Consider the following 18,223-nt stretch of genomic DNA (forward strand, 5'->3'; position numbering starts at 1 on the left):
TCACACAGACGGACGCATGGACGGACGGAAGCAAGAACGAATGGACGGACGGATGCTTCGCTCCACTCTCCATCATTCACTCCGTGGACATGCTGCCATTGTGTTTTTCTAGTAGAGAAAATACAACTTCACTTATGGTAAATTCCGACATGAAAACTAGCAACACGTATCGTTCCAAAGGCGCATAGAAGAAAGATTTTGTGGAAACAGATTGAAAAAAAAAAACTACAAGTTTAGTCCATTTGCATTACTTCGTGGTTCAAAAATAGTTAATGCGATCACGGACATTTATTTGTGAAATAGTTCCACGTTGAACAGCCTAGTGGCGCCAAAATTTCTGAGGGCTGTGTTCCATGAATGATGATAAAGTAACGTTGTGAAAGCGCAACTTAGCATCAGTGACTTTCTGTTGCAGAGTCGAGATAAGGTTATTTTGAAGATATAAGAATATAATAAACCGCAAATACTTCTCGATTTCTGTGTTTTCTTTTTTTTTCGTCGACCAAATGCTTTTGGCCCATAAGCTGAAATTTGAGCACCCTTTACAGAACCCCAGGTGACTAAAATTTCCGAAGCCCTTCACTACGGCACGTCTCATAATCATATGATGGTTTGGGATGTTAAACCCCACATATCATATTATTTTTTGTAGACGCTTTATTGTTCTTTTCATGCTTATCATGTGCCGATTAAACCAAAGTTAATCACGGTTGATGCGTTTTTTTTTATTTTGTGGGAACTCGCTTCATAAAAAGACATGATGCGTTTAAAACATGATCATAGTTCGTTGACATCTCTAATTTCGTTTAAGTGCACAAAGTAGGAAGCGAAACACAGCAGGGTTGTCTGCGCTCACCAATTTTTTTAACGAACATGAGTAGTAGTTTTTTGTGGTGTCGGCCTGTTGATAAGGGAGCAGATTAGATGATCGATTTTTGATCTGACATGCCACTTTCTGTAGACACAGTGCATCCATGTAGCGTACTGCTTACAAAGGGAAGGTCAAGGAGCGACGATAAAGACGAACTTACTTTAGTAGCTTCAGTCACCATTTAATCCAGCAATAAACACCAAACGAGATGTGGAGTAGTGAATCCGTACTTCGTGCTTCTCGTTTGTCATGTGAAAGAGTATTCCAGTTTATTCCAAGTTATTAAAATCCCCCGCGAGGATGAGTTTCGACCTTGAATAGGTGTGGCTTTTTAAGATAGTCCGCCTCAGCATCCGAAGCTCTGTGCATGCCGAACAAAATTATGTTCTGTTCACAACATGTGATTCTGCACCGTAAACTGTCGTGGTCTGCAATATTGTCTAACACTGAACATGATAGATTGCTTTTAATCACCACTGCTTCCTCTCCTCCCCTTGATACTCAATCATTATGAAACAGTGTGTAGACACACACACACACACACACACACACACACGCACACACACACACACACACAAACTTACACGCACACACACACACACGCACATGCACGCACGCACACACGCACACACACACACGCGCATGCACACACACACATACACGCACACACACACACACGCACACACACACGCACGCACGCACGCAGCACGCACACACACGCACACGCACGCACGCACGCACACACATACACGCACGCACACACGCACGCACAGGCACACGCATGCACACACACACATACACACTCTGCGCGTTAAGAGCAAAGGAAGGCAATGTCATGACCGATACGGAAAGGGTAGTTGAGTGTGGCGTAGGAGTTTTTGAGAGCTGTACAGAAGCCGAAAACACCAGGATGACATTGTGAGAAGCTATACCATCCCAGAGGAATTCGCCATCTTACAAGTAACGAGAAGGGAAGAGGAGAAAACCCCGAAAGCAATTCGAAGAGGCAAAGTCACTGGTTAGGGTAAGGCAACAACGGACTTGCTGAAAGATGGCGGAGAAATTGTGTCTGAAAAGCTGACCACTTTATATACGAAGTGTCCTTAACAGGAAGACTACCAGAGTCTAGGAAGAATGCCACCATAATTTTAATTCATAAAAAGGAGACGTCAAGGACTGCGAAAATTACAGGCTTATCAGCTTACTTTCTGTTCTCTACAAACTATTCACAAATATATTAACTAATGGATGTGAGCTGACATTAGAGTTCAATCTACCAAAAAACCAAGCAGGACGTCATCCAGGCTACTCCCCAATGAACATTATTCCTACTATAAATCAGGTGATAGGGAAATGCATGGAATACAGCCATGAAATACAACCAAACCCTATACATAGCCTTCGTAGATAACGAGAAGGTTTTTGACTCAGTAGAGACATCAGCAGTGATGCAGGCGCTACGAAATCAGGGAATCGACGAATCCTATATGTATACATAAACATACTGGAAGAAATCCACGATGTATCCACAGCCACCATAGTTCTCCATTCGGACCGCGACAGAATCCCAATCAAGAAGGCTGCTAGGCAGAACGACACGATCTTTGCAATACTAAGAACCGCGTGTTTACGGGAGGTTTTCAGGCTCCTATATTAAGAAGAATTGGGGATAACAGTTATTGAAGAGTACATTTGTAATCTGGGATTCGCTGATGACATTACCTCAATGAGTAACTCAGTGTACAAATAACAGCTCATGACTACGGAAGTTGACACTGGAAACAGAAGACTAGACCTGAAAACTGATATGCATAAAACTAAATCATTTGTAACAGCCTCCACAGAAAACAGCGCTTTGCGATCGGTGATGAGACGCAGGGATTTGTAAAGAAATATGTCTACTTAGGATAGGTAGAAATCGTTGAGCTGAAACATGACAGAGCAATAATTCATGGCAGAGCATGACAGAGCATGACAGAGCACAATCGGCAAGTATTCTCAAATTATGAATGGTAATGTGCCACTAACCCTCACTAGGAATGTATATAACAGCTACATATTGCGAATACATACCTACTGAGCAGAAACATGAAGGCTTACAAAGCGGGTTCAGCTTAAATTCAGGACAACGCAGCGACCGATGCATAGCTAAGAAAATGATAGGTTTAATCTTAAGAGGCAAAAAGAGAGCAGAGTGGGTCATGAAACAATCTGGGGTTAGGGATATCATCGTTGAAATAAAAAAGAAATGGACATGGGCAGCGCACGTAGCGCGTAGTCAGGATAACTGCCGGTCAATAATGGCAACTGATAGGATTCTCAGGGAAGGCAAACGCACAAGGGGGAGACCGAAAGTTAGGCGTGCCAATGATATTAAAAAGTTCGCAGATATAACGTGGCAACATAAAGTACAAGACCCGGTTGATTGGCGGATCATGGTAATATCCCCCCTTGCCTTGCAGTCGCGTAGTCAAGGTGATGATGATTATGACATATATAAACTGATACACGAACGAGAAAGCGTGCAGTTCCTTTATAGATTTACGTTTCGGCCATGGCACAGTCGAAACGTAACTCTGGTATTTTTCAATAGCTGAGTCGCTGGAATACCAGCGACAGTGCCTCGCTTACTTGCTAGTTCAGTAAGCACATGAGCCACGCTATTTTGTTTTAAAAAAGCAGGCACAGGGACTCATATAGACATATGCAGCTAGTTTTCAACTGCGGCATGAAGACGGCACCAAAACAGAACGTGGACGCACACTTCACTCTACGCCGTACGTCTAGCTTCTGCGTGTATGCTTACCATGCTAAGTGTGTCGCGTCGTCTTCGTTAAAATTGGCTCCCTACATGAACTGGCTAACGGGACTATATACTTTACTGTATAGCCAGAGAAACCACAGAAATACGAAGAAGAAATTATTCTCGCGTTGTTCTTTTGGTACAAATGCTCATACGTTCACAGCATGCGTCTTCGTTTCGTTTGCAATGGCTGCTTACCTGTGCTTTCGTGAGTTGATCCGCCGTATCGTCCATCTGGAGGGTGGCGTCGGCCAACTTGGCCGCTAGCTCACTGGCTTGAGACTGCAGTGACTGCTTCTCGGCTTCAGCATCCTGCGAGGTTATGTTTATTTTTTATGCACGTGCGCGTTGCCCCCCGTTTTTGCTAGTACGCCAAATGTGCGACCTAGCTTAACGACGCCTATATCATACTTTAGGTGAATATGTTGGATGTGTTCGAGTCTAAACCACTGCCTTCAGTGGTGTCATAACGCAAACATTTGATTTGCAAGCGGCTTGAGACAGAAGTCGTGCCCCCATTCCTACCATCACTGCGTTCTGAAATATTTTAGTGAATACATGCAATATAGTGTACCTGCCCCTAACAGCGTTCCACACACGAAAATTCCGAAAAAAGTACGAAAAGGACACCAACACGGTGACTAGTATAGAAAATAATGAACGTTTCTCCTTGTACTTTACAAACATCCTCTGTTGAAGACCGATGCTTAGGTTTTGCATCGTGATTTGTTCACTGCAAAAGTCTGTGAAAGTTTTTTGTAATGATAAAGAATACAGCCTCTGCCGTAAACTTCTTTATATAAAAAAATGGATGTTTAAACGACGCGCTAATCAATAAAATTACGTAATTTGATTTCAATTTCTGTGTTTTTTGTAGGCTTGCTAGAAAGTTCCATTTATTTACACTTTCCTATGTGCTACAACTCCATCTGTTTGACTAAGGGTTGCCAGAGTGCGTAAGCACAAAACCACCACATTGACTTAATAAAACGCCCATCAGTGGCCTAACGAGAAATCGCACCTGGCTGAAGTAGCCAAGAAACAGCAGAATGTGTGCTTAACTTCTAGAACCTTTTATATAAAAGCCCATTTATCCAGATAAGAACAGTTGATATATATTACGTTTTTTTTTATTTCATACATAGTTACTCTGCTTACATGTACTGTAATAATAGACTTTTGTAATACACAAGGGCGCTTCTCTGCGACGCATACTCACCCTAAAAATAATGGCCCCGGTAGTGCTTCAAGTGTAATTGAGGTGTTAGTTTTCCATGCTGGAACTTGTCTATTATCTGCGTCTATATCAAGACAGCCGAGTCAACACTGTCCACATAACAGCGCAAGCAAACTGTGCTCGAAAACATTGCTTTTAGCATGAGGATAGCTGCCAATATTAGGGACCAACTGCATCGCAGAGAAGCGAAGTTGCAGATTAGGGAAACCTGCTTAGGGAAAGAACAGTACTAGGAATAGGGAATTGTTGGGATAGTTGGTTTGACATTTGGCATGAAGAGCAAAAGTTTGGAAAGAAAAAAGACTACTTAGAAGAAACACCAACGAAGAGCGTCTTTCTTCTAAGTACTCTCCTTTTCCTTCCAAGGCTTCGTTCTTCTATGCCAACTACAGTACTCATTTGGTTGCATTGCACGTAATGTAAAGCCATAATGGAGGCCTCCTAATGTGAAATAATGTTGAATATTCATGCAATTAGTTTCTTATTAGAAGGCAGTTGACCGTTTGAATACTCATACGGGACACCTAGCCTACTTTCTAATTTGAGAAATGCGGATGTGTTGACGTGTTTGGGACGCTTTTGGTTGCCCTCAGAGTACGTAAGCGGCGCCTTTTAGCGAAGAGGAGCATATACCTCCAGTATAAATAATGAATCGCATCCAATCGAGCCAGTTGGGTGACCTCGAGCTGTTTTGCAGGGCATATAACGCAACCGTCAAGCTACAATTTATGAGTTCACTGACACGTGTTTTCGAATTATTCATGCCGGTAGCAGGAATGATTATTGCCGGCAACAGGTCTTCACTGTGCGGCAGCCAGCAGAAAAGGCATACAAAAGGGCACTGTAACTACAGTTTAGCGGCACTCTTCAGTGACAATTTTTCACAATTCCAACCGTCATTTACAGCCGCATTGTTATAAGAAACGACAGTGGTAAAATAAAGCGCATACTCATGAAACACGAGCGTCTTTTCGCATGAGGGTTGCTAAATATTTTCAAATGCTTTTAGGCATTTGATGATATGTTTTGAGTAAAAAAGTTATTCTGAGTAAAAAAAAAGTGCTGTTTTCGCTGGATGGGTGATGTAATGAATGCGATGGCAACACATTCAAATGTCATGCAAAGAACGAGCAGCCAATCGAAACGTGCAACACGCTGCTCAAGCACAAAGGTCGCACGAAAAGAAGACACACAAGACGAGAGCGAACTAACAATGTTCGCGGACCAACGCTAAAAGCGTACTGCTCCAACTCAAAGAAGGGCGCAAGAAACGTATGCACAGGTATACATAAGAGAAGCGTGTACTGACAACTGCAATAGTTATTGGTTCACACCGTTTGAATAATTCTTCGCAAATGGAACCGCTGCAACGAGCTAATTGACCTTCGTGCCCTCTGTAACTTCAACACCAGCTGTGTAGGAAAAGCAGAAGGCTTACATACTGAACCCATCAAGGCATATGTGAGCAGGCATGGGCGACAATGCCCTGAAGGGCGAAGTGAAGGTTGTAGACAAGCGAGCGCTTCGAAATAACTGGTGCGCCGACTTTCAAAGTGCGCCCTTCGCGCCATACCGCTAGTAGTGCTCCTGATATCGACAAACCACTAGCGGTAAAAAACTAAACAAACAAGACAGAAGAATGTGGTGATTGGTATACCCCTTTTTTGCCTATTAAAATCGTAATATCTGCAGTTGAATACTAACAACTAACTACACATATCACTTGCTTGCTATTTGGCTACACATTTTGTGCTAACACTAAACGTTATTGCATAACACTTAACGCGACATTTTGATCCTTTTCAAATCTACCCAACGGCAACAGCAGAAAAACGGGGGAAGCAGCCACAAGCCCAGCCTGATGCGTTACCACTGACGCGGCCCGTAATCTTGTATGTCGAGGTCGTCACGGGAACCCCTGCCCGTGCTTTCGTTCAGGCAACCACCCAGTTGCCCACGCGTCACTTCACGCCACCCCTGCTGAAGGATTCACGCCACCCCCCACTTCCCGCAACAGCATCAACCATGGTCAAGAGCCCCGCTGATCTATGCCTATCAATAACCGAGCCCACGTTAATCCCCGATTTATAACAGGTGAAGTCTCCAAAGCCCACTTAGAGAAAAACAGAATCGGCGACCGGTGCAGGTGAGCTCACAGCTGACTCAAAAATAGACCCTTCTGCGTTGATTCCTTAATATGAAGATGGACTTTAAAGCTCGTGCAGCAATAGAATTGTGGCTTCCGTCTTGTTGGTACTCAGAGACGGCTGTAAAACTACTGCTTTGGTAGACACTGCAGGCGCCAATTACTAATTTATCCGCTTGCTATAAAACTAAAGAAAGTGCTTACTCTTCGAAGAGAGCCACCAGTGAGAACTGCAGGAGACCCTGTATGAGCGTCCTTGCACATGCGGATTGCTAAACATTGCACTGCTGGAATCGGAATACGTGGCTTCACGTGCGTCACCATTTTGGTGGTTCTGTTAGAATTTGCATTGATGCGACTACAGAAATATACTTTTTGCAGGCAAAGAGTGAAGCGATCAACTAAAAGGAAACGTGTACCCATCTCAAAAAAAAATCATCTCCTCGTTTTGAGTGTGAAAACTCGGTGCGCTCGAGGTAGTAGACGATGACGCAATAGTTCATACAAGAACCAGCATTGCTGTCGTGGTCAGAAACAACGTACTCATCGACTATACGGAATGACTATACTGTCACGGCATCGTGACGTGTTCAGGCAGGCAATGAAATGGTTAGATCAAACTGTTTATTTGGGCGAACCTGTGCCCACTAAACGGAAAGTCCGGGTACGGTAGCACACTTGTACTGATAGCAGTGCATGCAGCGTCGGCCGTCGATCAACTCACAAGGGGCGAAGCGCGTCAGCATTTCTACACTTGCCAGCGAATGTTCTAGCGTTCTCGCTAGCGGTGACGTAGGTTTCAGAATAATCTGTACAGTTCGCGGTGTTGGCACGATCTTATCGAGATGATCTACTACAGTCCTGAAGCTTCTCAAAAACTGCAGGCGTGGTTTGCGCTGAGAATTGTGTAGTGTATTGGGGCGATAACAGAACTTCAGAAAAATAACGTGGCATTGCCCCCCACTGAAAAAGGCATCGTCCCATTGCTTTAACGAAATATGAAGGTACAACTATAATGCAAAAAAGTACAAGGAATAAATTACGATACAGCAATATTACAAAAACACTGTTTCAGTTCATTAACGCGTATGAAAGGCTTTATGCGCGCGACATGGACTTCAGATTGCTATCGGCGTCGTTGAGAGGTCGTAATGCCGTCGGGGACAACCTCGTAATCGAGTGGGCTGAGGCGTCGAACAATCCTGTACGGCCCGAAGTACCGTCGCAGAACCTTTTTACTAAGGCCATGTCGGCGTATCAGCGTCCACACCCTAACACGTTCGCCGGGCTAGTATTCCATAAAGTGTCGTCGAAGACTGTAACGGCGGCTGTCGGTCGTCTGTTCGTTCTTGATACGAAGGCGCGCGACTTGTCGGGCTTGTTCGGCGCGTTGAAGGTACTCACTCACATCGAGGTTTTTTTCGTCGGTAACATTGAGTACCATAGTATCGAGCGTCGTTGCCAAGCTCCTTCCATAGACCAATTTGTACGGAGATATCTGCGTCGTCTGCTGCACCACCGTGTTGTATGCGAAGATCCCGTACGGACGAATGGCGTCCCAAGTCTTGTGTTCGACATCCACGTACATTGTCAGCATGTCAGCGATCGTCTTGTTTAGCCGCTCGCTGAGGGCGTTGGTCTGTGGGTGGTACGCTGTTGTCCAGCGGAGGTTTGTCTGGCTGTATGCAAAGATCGCTTGAGTTAGGTCAGCAGTAAATGCCGTTTCTCTGTCGGTGATGACGACCTCCAGGGCGCCGTGACTTAGGACGATATTTTCGATGAAGAACTCAGCTACATCAGATGCACTGCCTTTAGGCAGGGCTTTTGTCTCGGCATAGCGGGCGAGGTAGTCGGTAGCTACCACCATCCACTTGTTTCCGAAAGCCGACGTCTTCGGGAATGGCCCAGATAGGTCCATACCAATCATCTGGAATGGTCGGTGATGTGGTTCAATTGGCTGCGGAAGTCCCGCTGGCCTTGTCGGCAGTGTTTTGCGTCGCTGACAATCCCGGCATTTCCTCACACAACGAGTGACGTCGGCGGTAAGACGTGACCTGTAGTACCTTTCTTGTGTCCTCGCGAGCGTGCGGGAAACAACCGAGGTAACCTGCTGCGGATCGTCATTCAGGGCCAACAGGAGTTCTGGTCTCTGAGCTGAAGGTACCACAAGGAGGTACTTGACTCGAAGCGGTGAGAAGTTTTTTTTTTGGAGAAGACCGTTTCACATGAAGAACGACGCAAGTGCGCGCTTGAATACCTTCGAAACTTCGACAGTCCTGCCTTCGAGGCATTCTATTAGGGCCTTAAGTTCCGGGTCGGCCCACTGTCGTCAATGAAGTCGTCGGAAGTTATCGTTCCCAAGAAGTAGTCGTCATCCGGGTCGTCGGGCGGTGGTTGGTCGACAGGCGCACGAGAGAGACAGCCGGCGTTGGAGCGTTTCTTTCCGGACTTGTGAACGACGGTGATGTCATAATCTTGAAGTCTCAGGCTCCATCGTGCGAGGCGACCTGAAGGGTCCCTCAAGGTAGCTATCGAACATAAGGCGTGGTGGTCACTCACAACTTTGAAGAGCCTGCCGTAGACGTAGGCGCAAAATTTCGAAGTAGCCCAGTTGATGCACTTCTTTTCGGTGGTGGAATAATTGGCTTCCGCTTTCGATAGCGATCGGGTGGCGTAACTAACAACCCTTTACAGTCCGTCACCCCTCTGCACAAGAACGGAGCAAAACCTACGCTGCTTGCGTCAGTGTGTATTTCTGTCTCGGTGAATTCGTCGAAACGGGCAAGTAACGAAGGCGTCTGGAGGCGATGTTTAAGCTTCTGGAAAGCGTGTTCCTGCGGCGTTTCCCACTTGAACTACACCTTGGCCTTGGTGAAGTTTTAGTGGGTGGATTGGCGATGTGGGTGAAGTTTTTAACGAACCGCCTATAACAGGCGCACAGACCCAGAAATCCGCGCACTGCCTTGTTGTCCGTAGGCGGCGGGAAGTTGGCGATGGCGGCTGTTTTCCGTGGATCGGGATGAGCTCCAGACTTGCTAATCACGTGCCCCACGAACAAGAGCCCCTCATTAGCAAATCTTTACTTTTCTGGCTTCAGAGTGAGTTCGGACGTCTTGATGGCTTGAAGTACAGCTTCAAGGCACCGAAGATGCTCGTCGAAACTCGAGGAAAGCATGACGACGTCGTCCATGTACACAAGGCAAGTCTGCCACTTTAATACTGCTAGTACTGTATCCATAAAACGTTGAAAAGTGGCAGGCGCTGAGAAAAGACCGAAGGGCATCACATAAACTCGAAGAGGCCGTCCGGTGTTATAAATACCCTCTTCTCTAAGTCTTTTTCGTTGACTTCAATTTGCTAATAGCCAGTCTTGAAGTCCGTTGACAAAAAGTACTTTGCGTTATAAAGCCGATAAAATGCGTTGTCCATTCGTGGGGGAGTATACAGGTCCTTTCTTGTGATTTTGTTCAGGCGGCAATAATCGACGCAGAAACGTAAGGTTTCATTATTTTTCTTCGCTAACACCACGGGGGACGCCCATGGACTCTTGGACGGCTGGATGATGTCATCCCGCTGCATTTCATCTTGTCTCTTCATGGCCTCACGTTCTCGCGTCGAAAGCCTGTGCGGACTCTGACGAAGTGGTCTGGCATTTTGCTCGGTTATGATGCGATGTTTCGTGATTGGAGTCTGCCGAATTTTCGATGACGACAAAAAGCAATCTTCGTATTGCAGGAGCACGGTCTTGAGCTGTTCGTGCTTATTACTCGGAATGCTGGGATTCACGTCAAAAGCTGAGGGAGGGGCTTGGTTCCTCTGAGCAGGTTCCGCAGAATCGGCGAGGGCAAAAGCACTAGGGGCTTCCACAATTGATTCGATGTATGCAACCGTCGTTCCCTTGTTCACGTGTTTGTACTCATTGCTGAAATTCGTGAGCATAACCGTTTATTTACCTCCCCGCAGCTTTGCTATTCCTCTTGAGACACAAATATTACGGGTGACCAACAGATGCACACTGCCTTCAACGACGCCTTCCAAGTCAGGTGATTTAGGAGCGCCGACAGAAATAATGAAGCTGGAGCGAAGCGGAATGGTGACTTGTTCTTCCAGCACATTTATGGCGTGGTTTCCTTATGGCGTGCCCAGCGGTAGTGCTTCTTCTGTGGATAACGTTATCGACTGAGTTCCTAGGTCGATGACTGCACCATGGAGGCATAAGAAGTCTATGCAAAGGATGACATCTCTCGAGCAACGCTGTGGGACTACGAAGTCTGCAGGATAAATACGGCCGTTAATAGTGACTCTTGGTGTGCGGATTCCTGCCGACGCTACTAGTTGACCTCCGCCTGTGCGGATTTCGGGGCCTTCCCAAGCTGTCCTAACTTTCCTCAACTTTGCGGCGAACGACCCGCTGATGACGAAATAGTCGGCTCCAGTATCGACGAGAGTGGTTAAACTGCATGTGACCGTCGATAATAACGTCGAGGTCGCTAGTTCTCCGTCTCGCGTTGTTAGTTAGGGCGTGGCATCGGGTCACGGCTGCGTCGGCTTGTTCCGCTGCTTCCATGTTGCGTCGTCTCTTCACCTTCGGTAAGTGAGGCTTTGTAGTCAGGACTTTGCCTGGTTGGCGTCGTGTTCAGAAAGCTTCATTGCGTTGTCGTTATCGGAGGAGGATTTTCGGTAGTTCGTCGCACAGCAACCGCACCTCCATCAGTCTGCCTATAGTTTCCCAGATACGGGCTAGGATACCGGCCCCGCGTTAGGCCAGAGTACTGCTGGTGGTGCGCTGACATGCGGCGGTTGGGCGACGGTGAACGCTAAGGACTTCGTGGTGCCCATTGAGTTTCTGTCAGGTAGTCAGCGATGTCGCGTGGCCGTTCCCCTGGCTGCAGACATGGCGCATTGACGGCGAAGCCACGCAGTCCCATCTGTCGGTACTGGCAACGGTGATAGGTGTGCCCGACCTCGCCGCAGTGATAGCAGAGCGGGCGGTTGTCCGGTTCACGCGAAATGTCAATTTTCCTCGGCGCACTGCGCTGGCCCACTCGCGAACGGTAGGACGTCAGTGGGGGTGGTGGCGGCGATGGTGTCTGGCGACGGAAGTGTGACAGGGTTGCGTTTTGGCGTGGACGAGGAAGAACGTTGTGGCGCACTACAGCGGCGCAGCTCATAGCTTCCGGCTCGGGCCGCGGTGCTTGAGGAATTAGAAGTTATTGCCGAACTCCTTCTCACACATGTCGGCGATCGAATCCACTTGAGAATGCACCGAAGGCAACAGCTTGCGCAGCTCTTCCCACACAATTATTTGGATCGTTTCACGCAGGTCTTTGGAGTCAACAGCTTGAGCAGCAGCGCAGTCAGACGACGATTAGACTGCCTAGTGCACATGTCCAGGGTCTTTTCGATAGTGGTCGCCCCCGACACGAATTCTTGGACGGTGTTCGGTGTATTCCTGAACACTCTCACGAAGAGCTCTTGTTTGACCTTTCGCATGAGAAAACGAACTTTCTTCTCCTTAGGCATGTCCGAATCAGCGTGACGGAATAGGCGGGTCATTTCTTCTATGAAAATGGTGACATTTTCATTTGGTAGCTGAACTCCGGCCTCTAGTAAAGCAGCGGCCCTCTCCTTTCGAGCGGCGCTGGCGAATGTTTCCAGGAATGCGCCGCAGCAGACATCCCCCGTTTGAAGCACAGATTCCCGATTGTCGAGCCAGGTCCTTGCGGTGTCTTCCAGGTAGAACTACACACGACGGAGCTTTTCTTCAGTGTAACAATGGTTTAGGGCGGCCACAAGGTCGTATGTCTCTAGCCAGGTCTCGGGGTCTTCGAAAGACGACCCACGGAAAGTCGGTGGTTCCCTGGGTTGATGCGTGACGATCGCGGGCTGGGACGCTGTGTTTGTCAGTGTCGCCGCAGCAGAGGTCATGACCTTGGTCTTCCGTACCTTGTCTTGTCGAGGCCCTTGCTCGGCTGGTATACCTTGCTGCAAGCGGCTTGTTCGCAGCTCCTGGTTGGCGTCGGTGTCTTCTCCGCTACGTGGGCTGGGTTCGCGGCTTGACGGGGGCGTCCGGTACATGAACGAAGCAGCACCTTCACCAGATGTCACGGGGTCGTGACGTGGTTGAAAGCAGGAGAGAGAATGATCAGATCAAACTGTTTATTTGGGCAAACCTGTGCCCGCTAAACAGAAAGTCAGGTTATGTTAGCCCAGTTGCACTCATAGCAGTGCATGCAGCGTCGGCCGTCGATCAACTGACAAGCGCCGAAGCGCGTCGGCATTTATACACTTGTCATCAAATGTTCAAGCGTTATCGCTAACGGTGACGTAGGTTCCAGAAGAATCTGTACAGTTCGCGGAGTTGGCATGGTCCTATCGAAATGATCTACTACAGTTCTGAAGCTTCTCGAAAAATGCAGGCGCTGTTTACCTTGAGAATTGTGTAGTATATTGGGGCAATAACAAATCTTGAGAAAAGGTACATGGCATTACTAAGCGCCAATACTAAGAAAATGAATCCGTGTAACAGGTATTTCGCAGCTGCGTGCACAAATGTCTGTCTGGCTAGTTTTTGAAATCATATGCAAAATGTTGCGAAATAGGTGTCATTGGTCACCTGAACGATAGCGTTAAATGTACCAAGTTCAGTTTTTAAAAGGCTGCACCACTCAACTCTGACAGCATGGACACCCTACTCACATTCATCCACATCGAGGCTACGCTATCATTGAACCAAAAGCAGCAAATTGAGAGCAATGACAATGAAACATCTCGCATTTTATCTCTACGTAATTAAAAGTTCCAGAATCAACAATCGCCAGAGTACCATCACAGCCAAGGAGTCTGCGAGAGCTGTTCTCCAGCATCCCTATCGAGTATCACTAAGAAAGATGGAGGTAATCGGAGACCAGGTGGACGAAACGCTTAGAGACGACGTAATTCAACCACGGCCCAGTTCATCGCCTGTGCGGCCATTGAATAGCAGGTACCACACTTATTGCGTTTGCATAGACTACCGAACGACGCCACCAAGTGGGCGTCTATTGGCTCCCAAGAATCTATGAGAGTTCAACACAGTACGAGATCTGAAATCATTCTCGTCTCGGTGCTTCACGAGTTGATAGAAAGATAGAGGTGGACAAAAAAGATAGCGAGAATACATAATTTGTTTCCCCTGATGGATAATAAAAAGTGTGGCGGTTTAGGCTAGTTGGTATGACATGACGATAGTTATAGCGCGAGAACATGAGATGGCGTATGAGTAGCGTTTAGGGTACTTCAATTCGGCCTCTGTTCTGCACTTGCCAGGTTTCATCGAATGATGGACACTGTGTTATCTGTGTCAAAATGGCAGTACTGCCTTCTTGATTTTGATGATGTGATGTTTGTGACCAGCTTCGATCAGCATGTGGAACGGCTGCGAACTATGCTTAAAGCTATCAGTTCAGCAGGGCTGATGATTAGGCCAGAGAAGTGTCATTTGAACTTACATAAACTGCTCTTTCTCTTCCATGTGGTTACCTATAAAGGTATTCACCCTGACAAAAGAGCAGCTGGAGAAAAGCTTCCTAGATCAACAGATAAAAGGGTAGTTAGACGATTCATAGCGCTTGGCACCTATTATAGACACTTTGGAAAAAATGCGATGATTGCTGAGCCACTGACACAGCTTGCGAAAAAAGGCGTGCAATTCATTTGAGCAAGCAAACAAGAATGTACATTCAGCGAGCTGATTGATTGATTTGTGAGATTTAACGTCCCAGATCTATCATATGATTATGAGAGACGCCGTAGTGGAGGGCTCCGGAAATTTCGACCACCTGGGGTTTTTCAACGTGCACCCAAATCTGAGCACACGAGCCTACAACATTTCCGCCTCCATCGGAAATGCAGGCGCCGCAGCCGGGATTACATCCAGCGACCTGCGGGTCTGACCTGCAGCCGAGTACCTTAGCCACTAGACCACTGCAGCGGGGCATTCAGCGAGCTACCACGACGACTCCAAAACACTCGATTCTTGCACACTTCGACGCAAAGCGGGCACTCGCATTATCAGGCACGCGAGCAATTTGGGCCCGATACCACTTCTCATTCAGTGGCAAAATGAAGAGCAACGGGTCATTTCATACGTCAGGGGCAATTTTCCGAGGGCTGATGCTAACCACAAAGCGACGGAAAAAGATTGTCTCGTGAGAACATGGCGATAGGAACATTCTGACGATACTTATACGGTAGTCAGTTCCGAGCAGCGAGTGACCGCCACTCACTACTCTGGCTGGGAAGCCTCAAGATCCTTCAGGGCGACTTTTTAGGTCAACTCTGAGGCTGCAACCGTTCGTCGAACGAGCGTACAGAAGTATGGCCACAAGAACACTGGTGCGGATTGCTTATCACGCGCACCAGTCGAATCTCCCCCTGCGAAAGATGGCGACCACTTTCCGTTTCTCGGATTTATCACCTCTATATAATACAGAGGCACAGCAATCATGCCCTGTAGTTATACAGACGCGTTTGCTTGCTGCTTGGGGTCTCGGAATTGTTTGCCTTAGTTGCGCGTCTTTCTTTTTTTTTACGTAGACCTCACTCGTGAACACAACGACTATAGCGCCGGCTAGTAACGGCAAATGGTTCATCTAGGAGATACTTGCGGAATGGTAACTCAAGCATAGCAGTGAAAACATGGTCGTGTGGCGGGACGTGAACACAGGCGCACTTTGAAGGCCGGAAGACAGAGTTTTGATGTGTCGCTCAAATCCAGCCGTGGTTCATGGCTGCATTGTTTTTCCTTTTATCGCGATAGAAATAATACGGACACTCTCGGCTAATTTTCGCTGTCTTTATCGCTGTAATGTCGCGCATATGTATATGCCTGTATGCATATCAATAGCCACAAAACATATTCACTAAATTATTTTGCAATGCCCGGAATCGAACGGGCGACCTCTCACTCCACTGCTCGGGGCATTAGACGGCTCGGCCACTACAGCGCACATTCTTAAGCACGCCGACGGCGAGTTAATATTACGTAACTATAACCGCTGGTGGTACACTAGTGTCGGTGATGTTAAGCGCTTTTTCTGCATTACCAGCGAGATGGCACGAAGGCCGCGCTCTAGGCGTAGGCGCACCCGCTCGATGCGACGCATGCGCTTGTGCAACGTGTACTTCACCCTATACGGGGCGAAGTACTCGTACTTCGGGGTGGCGTGGTTCTTGCGTGCACGCCTTCATTTTGTGATGTGGGTGATCTGTAAGTCTTGTGCTTTCACCTTGAAGGTTGCGCTAGCGTTACAGAGCGCACGAGATCCCCGTCACCTGCTGCAGAGTTTTCGAAACGAGTGCGCTTTGAAACACAGTGAAGTAAATACTATGAAATTCGTTAGTCTACGCTCGTTCTCTTTATACCTGTGCGTAATCTTCGTGCGTTCTTTGTGTTTGAGCAGTGTGTTCAGTACTGAACTAAGGTGGTTGTTAGTTGGCGCTCATCCCAAGCATGTTGATTTTCTGCACCCTTTGTTTTTGATCAGCGCATTAAGTATCGAACTGTGGACGTGATAAACTGGCGCTCATCCTGAGCGTGTTATTTTCGTCTGTATTTTGTGCTGTAGCATCGAACTGCAAGCATTGACCAAGAAAACACGTGAAATCTAACCCCTTTACCCAACCCTTCCCGGGAGGACTGAGAGGCAGCCCTGCTCAGCTGCTCTGACCTGACGGCCAAAAGGGCCTTGCTTGAGTGCACCCGGGACGCGGGCGATGCCAATAGACTTCCGCAAAATTGAGCCTACATATAGTGTTTGTACGGGGCTCTCTGCGCACCTTGTGATTATCAATAGTTGTTTTTCAGTGAGTAAACTTTTTTTTGCCGCTGTTCGCGTGATACACCAACTTGTCCCTATCACGTTCATTCCTCCACTCTTGTGATGAGAATGTGAATTTTATTCCGATGCTAGCTTGGTAGGCATCACTCTACTACTTTTTGGCTGTCAACAGCGTTTTCAATAAATTCAGGCAAGCAGGACAACCCGGCTGCGGCGGCTGCATTTCCGATGGAGGCGGAAATGTTGTAGGCCCGTGTGCTCAGATTTGGGTGCACGTTAAAGAACCCCAGGTGGTCTAAATTTCCGGAGCCCTCCACTACGGCGTCTCTCATAATCATATAGTGGTTTTGGGACGTTAAACCCCACATATCAATCAATCAATCAAGCAGGACAATGAAAGAGAAGACGAGCGCTTAATCATCTGCTCCACATTGTATTCTGAAGCACCGATGTTTTGTCTAACTTCGTCTGCTTTTACACATAACTCGCTCTACCGACATTCTGGTAGAACTTTCGTACAGATTGCAGCCTTGCCATTGTTTTCACTCTAATGATTGCGAAATTCAACCAGGCTATTATGTTACTTCAAAATTTGTTACCACCAATGGCATAAGAACTACTCTGCTACAATCATGCTAGGTATTTCCGCTGAGACTTGAAAATTTCTCTTCTGTACTTGCTAATGTTTCACATGAACGAATAGGACGGAGATATATCTGTAGTAAAGCTGAGCAGGTTATAGCTACCATAATAGCTTTGTTCAAAATTATTAGCTGAAGAGTTTTATGAAAGATCCAAATCTAAACATTGATAGAGGGCTAAAATTTCACGGGAACTTAAAGCACATCTGTCGCTTTACATTGAAAACATAAGTAAACGAATCCGGTCAATGGCAGATTTAAGGTGAGCTAAAAATTCAAATCTTTACTTAGACGTCAACTGCGCGTAACTTACACTGAGCCCTTCACAAACAAACAGCTGTGTGATCGACATAACGTGTCTAGAACAAGCTACAGGGCTGCATTATATCTATATCACTTGTTGCTTACTTTTTTATCGTGTTCTTGTTCCCCCAATATCAAAATTCTTCCGCGTGTCTGCATCTAATTGTTTCTTTTCGAACGCTATAGCAAAACATTGGAACATAATATTAGCAGCAAAGTATTATTAGCAGCAAAGAAAGCACAGAAAACACTGCAGGGTTGTGTTCTGAGCGGCCTCTTTGTTGCGCTCCTAGCAAGAATTTTCATGAACCAGCAAGCCCATCCAAAAATACTTTCTTCTCCAGTGTGGTGCCATGATGCTGTGCCCTTTTTCGCTTCAGCACGGTGTGTATAAGACAACG

General features: G+C 46.9%; 1 protein-coding gene across 3 annotated transcripts in view; it reads right to left on the reverse strand.

Moving 5' to 3' along the window:
* Window positions 1–18,223, reverse strand: part of LOC119165489 (uncharacterized) — a 385,136-nt gene that overhangs the window by 192,400 nt on the left and 174,513 nt on the right. For all 3 annotated transcript variants that reach the window (XM_075872576.1, XM_075872575.1, XM_075872573.1), the window contains exon 7: window positions 3,873–3,986. In XM_075872576.1, coding sequence (XP_075728691.1) covers window positions 3,873–3,986 — 114 coding nt within the window. The remainder of the gene's footprint in view (window positions 1–3,872; window positions 3,987–18,223) is intronic.

Source organism: Rhipicephalus microplus, chromosome 8 (genome assembly GCF_043290135.1).
Source record: "Rhipicephalus microplus isolate Deutch F79 chromosome 8, USDA_Rmic, whole genome shotgun sequence".
Taxonomy (NCBI): domain Eukaryota; kingdom Metazoa; phylum Arthropoda; class Arachnida; order Ixodida; family Ixodidae; genus Rhipicephalus; species Rhipicephalus microplus.